At 51.1% G+C, this 6,000-nt stretch overlaps 1 protein-coding gene across 1 annotated transcript in view; it reads right to left on the reverse strand.

The window, feature by feature from the left end:
- Positions 1-4,112, reverse strand: part of LOC128408723 (zinc finger protein 850-like) — a 38,835-nt gene extending 34,723 nt beyond the window's left edge. Inside the window, exons 1-2 of the mRNA XM_053378747.1 lie at positions 4,057-4,112; positions 1,996-2,146 (exon numbers count right to left, since the gene is read on the reverse strand). Coding sequence (XP_053234722.1) covers positions 1,996-2,146; positions 4,057-4,080 — 175 coding nt within the window. The 5' untranslated portion in view covers positions 4,081-4,112. The remainder of the gene's footprint in view (positions 1-1,995; positions 2,147-4,056) is intronic.
- Positions 4,113-6,000: the final 1,888 nt, after the last annotated feature.

Raw genomic sequence — 6,000 nt, forward strand, 5'->3', positions numbered from 1 at the left:
TTGTTTTGGCAAGCCCACCCAAACATGAAGTTTTCACAGAATCACTTGATTTTTACTCCTATTTGGGTAGTTTTATTATGTGTGCTGTTATTTAAGTCTATTTTATCTTTTAAAAAATGAATATTTTATACTATTCTATTTGAACGGCATATAAATCTTGCAAAACAAAACAACACAAAGCCCAAAAACCTCCAGGAATCCATTGTTTGCTCTGTGAGCTCCTGACCTGGGTGAGATGGTACTGGGCAAGGAGAGCTCACAAGGACTGCCTGAGATTCCCAGCTATGGTCTCCATTTGAATCATCACTATCTCTTGGGCCCTTGGCTTCCTCTGAGTACTGGAGATAAAGCCCCCAGGCCGTTTCTTCTCCTTCTGGTTGGGCACCCCCAGCAGAACTTGGAGATCCTGTTTTTGATAGACAGAATCTCCTGCCAGGTAAATACCAGAATTCTTTTCTGAGAGGCTGCACGTGCATTCAACTACCGTATTTTTCGCCCTATAGGACGCACCGGCCCATAGGACGCACCTAGATTTGGGGGGGGGGAATAAAGGGGAAAAAATTATTTCCCCCCCAGGCGTGGGGCTGGGGAAGCTCGGGCTTCCCCCGACGCCAGCCCCCAGAACAGGACCCAGAGCGACGCCGAAGCTGCGTGCAGCTTTGGCATCGCTCTGGGAGCTTGTGGGGCTGGGGGCGGGGAAAGCGGAGCTTCCCCCTCCCCCAGCCCGGGACCCAGAGCCATGCCGAAGCTGCATGCAGCATTGGCATTGCTCTGGGAGCTTGCGGGGCTGGAGGAGGGGGAAGCCCTCCGCCAGCCTTCTAACCAAGTCGGGGGACAGTGGGAAAGGCACGCTGCGCCTCCCGCTGTCCCCCGAGTTTGCGGGGCTGGCGACGGGGAGGAGCAGGCTTCTCCCCCCCCCCCGCCAGCCTTCTAACCAAGTCGGGGGACAGCGGGAAAGGCGCGTTGTGCCTCCCCGCTGTCCCCCGAGCTTGTGGGGCTGGCGGTGCGGCTCTCCTGAAGCCTGGAGAGCGAGAGGGGTTGGTGCGCACCGACCCCTCTCGCTCTCCAGGCTTCAGCGAAAGCCTGCATTCGCCCCATAGGACGCACACACATTTCCCCTTCATTTTTGGAGGGGGAAAAGTGCGTCCTATAGGGCGAAAAATACGGTAAGTCCTTGCATGTGCAGAACAACTTCCTAAAGTGCATCTCAACTCCAAACACCCGTGGACCATTCCCAAATCTGCTGTGGGAGGGATGGGGGAACTCCCACAGAAGATTTGGGAGCAAGTGGGTAGAAGAGAGAGAAGAAATTTGGTCAGAGAAGTCGTTCTACATGCAGTTATTCAGTTGGATGCAACGATTTGTGCACAGGAATATATATACCTGACACCTTTTCTCTGCAAGAGCTCCAGTTAAATCCTTCCTGTTTGCCCAGGGATGGAGAACCCGTAGTCCTCCAGTTATGAGTGGACTCCAATTCCCATCAGCCCCAGTCAGAGTGAATGGATGTCCGCCTCCCATCCTCAACCACGAAACCACAGACACGTCGCAGACCACCAGAATGAAACTCACAGATCTCTGGTAGCCTGCGAACCACAGTTTGAGAACCCCTGTCCTAAAGTAAAACTTTTTCTTCCAGTCATTGTGTGCATGTTTCAAAAAGCCGACACACAACAAAGGTTTGGCTCATTAAAAAAAAACGACAACAAAGCCAAACCCCAGAAGTTTAAAAATAGCAGCTGAAAATGATATTACCTAGCGTGCATTTCTTTATCTCCAAGAAAGGATGTCCAATCGTTGGCGTCCCTTAGATTTGCATCTGACTGCCACATGGGACAAAGTGCAGGCAATCTGTCCAGAGCGCTTGAGCTACTTCAGAGGTCCGTCATGTCGGGAGAAACCCAGAACTAAAGAGTTTGAGGGAGGTCCTAGTGCAGCAAAGCCAAGGGTGATGCAGTGGCTCACAGAAAGACAGAAATAACTGGGGCTTTTTACCTGGGGATGTTGCACAGTCCTCTACTTCCCCTACTGCAGTATCATTCGTGGGGGTTGCTTGGTCAGGGTGAGACAGGTGCACTGTTTTCTCCCCTTCTTCGTCAAATCCAAACTTTTCTTCTTCCTCCTCCTCCTCAGGTGTGCCCAGCTCCTAAAGCAACAAGGAAGAAGAAGAGTTTGGATTTGATATCCCGCTTTATCACTACCCGAAGGAGTCTCAAAGCGGCTAACATTCTCCTTTCCCTTCCTCCCCCACAACAAACACTCTGTGAGGTGAGTGGGGCTGAGAGACTTCAGAGAAGTGTGACTGGCCCAAGGTCACCCAGCAGCTGCATGTGGAGGAGCAGGGAAGCGAACCCGGTTCACCAGATTACGAGTCCGCCGCTCTTAACCACTACACCACACCAGCTCTCCTAAGCTCACTGTCTGCTGTATTAACAACAATCGCACCAGGATGGCGGCAGGGCGTAGCCTTCCTGTGCCCAGGGGTCTGTGTGTTCCACACTAACAAAATCCTAAATTCCTGTGTCATGAAAAGATGATAGTAATATAAAATAACTATAATTATGAAATGAAATAAAATAATAATAATAGTAATAATAGTAATAGTAATTTATTTATACCCCGTCCACCTGGCTGGGTTTCCCCAGCCACTCTGGGTGGCGTCCAACAGGTTAAAAACAGAATAAAACATCAAACATTAAAAACTTCCCAACACAGGGCTGCCTTCAGATGTCTTCTAGAAGTCAGATAGTTGTTTATTTCCTTGACATCTGATGGGAGGGCGTTCCACAGGGTGGGCACCACCAACAAGAAGGCCCTCTGCCTGGTTCCCTGTAACCTCACATCCCACAGTGAGGGAACTGCCAGAAGGTCCTCGGAGCTGGACCTCAGTGTCCAGGCTAAACGATGGGGATGGAGACGCTTCTTCAGGTATACTGGGGACGAGGCCATTTAGGGCAGGCATCCCGAAACTCGGCCCTCCAGTTGTTTTGGGACTACAATTCCCATCATTCCTGACCACTGGTCCTGTTAGCTAGGGATGATGGAGTTGTAGTCTCAAAACAAACAGCTGGAGGGCAGAGTTTGGGGATGCCTGGTTTAGGGCTTTAAAGGTCAACACCAACACTTTGAATTGTGCTCGGAAATGTACTGGGAGCCAATGTAGGTCTTTCAGGACTGGTGTTATATGGTCTTGGCGGCCACTCCCAGTCACCAGTCTAGCTGCTGCATTCTGGATTAGTTGTAGTTTCTGGGCCACCTTCAAAGGTAGCCCCACATAGAGTGCATTGCAGTAGTCCAAGCGGGAGATAACCAGAGCATGCACCACTCTGGCAAGACAGTCTGGGGGCAGGTAGGGTCTCAGCCTGCGTACCAGATGGAGCTGATAAACAGCTGCCCTGGACACAGAATTGACCTGTGCCTCCATGGACAGCTGTGAGTCCAAAATGACTCCCGGGCTGTGCACCTGGTCCTTCAGGGGCACAGTTACCCCATTCAGGACCAGGGAGTCCTCCATACCTGCCCACACCCTGTCCCCCCAAAACAGTACTTCTGTCTTGTCAGGATTCAACCTCAATCTGTTAGCTGCCATCCATCCTCCAACCGCCTCCAGACACTCACACAGGACCTTCACTGGTTCTGATTTAAAAGAGATGTAGAGCTGGGTATCATCTGCATATGGCAACATGTCTAAGACCACAACCCTATACTTCAGAAGTGGGGAAACTCTGGTCCTCAATACGTTGTTGGATTCTCATCAACTCTGACCGTGCTGGTTGGGGCTGATGGGATTTAAAGGTTCGAAGGCTTCCCAACCCTAGTCTACATATTTTCTGAATGAATGAGAAGCACATGAAACTACTACTGCATTCAAACCAACCAACCAACCAACCCAACTAGATTGTGCCCCAGAGGACTGATCAATGTTCCCCTTCCTGGTACTCAAATCCCAACTCTTGAGATGCCCACCTTTATTGCTCCACAGGTACGATGGCTTAGAAACCTTGTTGAAATTGCCACTACTAAAATGAATTATTTGAAGATCTCCCCCCCCCCTACCTGAGCTGGTTCTGCTGTAGCCATTCCTTCTTTCAGCAGAATGCACCGGGTTGGGGCAGGCTGTGATGTAAAAAAACAGAAAAACAGCAAAAGGGTTCATTTTAAGAAGGGATCCAGCACACTCCATGCCACAAACTCTGCGCTTCTCCTCTCAGTTTGATGGAGGGACTTGGCAGATGTTCCCAGGTTCAAGTCCCTGGCATTTCCAGTTTGAAAAGGACCAGGAGGCAGGTGATGGGGGGGGCGGTAGAGGCCTCTGCTGGAGACCTGCTGCCAGACAGAGTAGGCATCACTGCGCCAGCTGCTAGATGGACAAATATTTAGGCAACTTCCCAAGCTCCTTTCCAGCAAGATACCTGAGTGTTTTATAAAGGCCTGTTTCAGGGATGGGGAAACTTAGATCTTGGGGTGCAGTAGGGAATTCTGGACCGCCCCAAGACTCTCCAGAGGCCATAAAGGTAAAGGTAAAGGTACCCCTGCCCGTACGGGCCAGTCTTGACAGACTCTGGGGTTGTGCGCCCATCTCACTCAAGAGGCCGGGGGCCAGCGCTGTCCGGAGACACTTCCGGGTCACGTGGCCAGCGTGACATCACTGCTCTGGCGAGCCAGAGCCGCACACGGAAACGCCGTTTACCTTCCCGCTAGTATGCGGTACCTATTTATCTACTTGCACTTTGTGCTTTGGAACTGCTAGGTTGGCAGGCGCTGGGACCGAACAACGGGAGCGCACCCCGCCGCGGGGATTCAAACCGCCGACCTTTCGATCGGCAAGCCCTAGGCGCTGAGGCAACCTGCCCCCTTCTGGCAGGCTCTGCTTTGTAACCTCCTTGAGAGTTTTTGCCTGGCTGGAGGGTGTGATCTTCAAATACAAATACAGTGGTACCTCGGGTTAAGTACTTAATTTGTTCCAGAGGTCCGTACTTAACCTGAAACTGTTCTTAACCTGAAGCACCACTTTAGCTAATGGGGCCTCCTGCTGCTGCTGTGCCGCCGGAGCACGATTTCTGTTCTCAACCTGAAGAAAGTTCTTAACCTGAAGCGTATGTAATCCGAGGTACCACTGTATTTGCATTAGGCTGATTGTTAGGGTTAAGAAACTGCAGATCGAATAATAATAATAATAATAATAATAATAATAATAATAATAATAATTTTTATTTATATCCCGCCCTCCCCAGCTGAAGCTGGGCTCAGAGCAGCTAACAACAATAAAAGTAACACAGCATTCTAAAATCAATATTCTAAAATCAATTCAAAATCAAATTAATAGCAACCACTGGGTCAGAGTTCTACGAGGATCACCAAAGCAGGGGGTCAGACTGTGCCTTGGCCAAAGGCATTGGGTCCCACTGGGGAAAATGTGGGGAACACCACGCAGGTGAACACAGCCTGGTCACACAATCCCAGCCTCGCCTACCTCACAAGGTTGTCGCGAGCATAAAGCAGGGTCGCCTTTACATAGGCCGCCTTCCGTCCCTTTTGAGGAACACGTGGGAAAGGACTACACAAGTGTGCAGAAAACAAAACAAAACAACTCTCTCGTATGGCTCTCAGATCATGACCTATTGTCAGCTGATCTGACATTCTCCAGCAACGTAGCGGGAGGAAAAGGGGACGGAGACCCCGTCCTGCCCCACGCCACAGTTACCTAGAGTGTCCGGCTGTTCCGGAGTTAATCGCTGGCTCCCCTCTTGGGGGGCTGAGTCCAGGGAGTAGGTGGGCACGCAGTCTCCACTTCGGTCGGGCGCGCAGGAGTGGGCGGAGACCCGAAAGGTTTCTCTCCCTCTGCAGGCGCCGATCAGCTACTGGGCGCATCAGGCGAAGGGGGTTTTTCCTGGCCAATAATAAAGTCATAGAAAAAGTCGATTTCCGATCGCAGCGCCCCATGCGACCCCTCGCCGCCCTCCTTCCTCCCCAGCTACTTCCAGCCCCTTCCTGTGCCGG

Source organism: Podarcis raffonei, chromosome 2 (assembly GCF_027172205.1).
Source record: "Podarcis raffonei isolate rPodRaf1 chromosome 2, rPodRaf1.pri, whole genome shotgun sequence".
NCBI classification, from domain to species: Eukaryota; Metazoa; Chordata; class Lepidosauria; order Squamata; family Lacertidae; genus Podarcis; species Podarcis raffonei.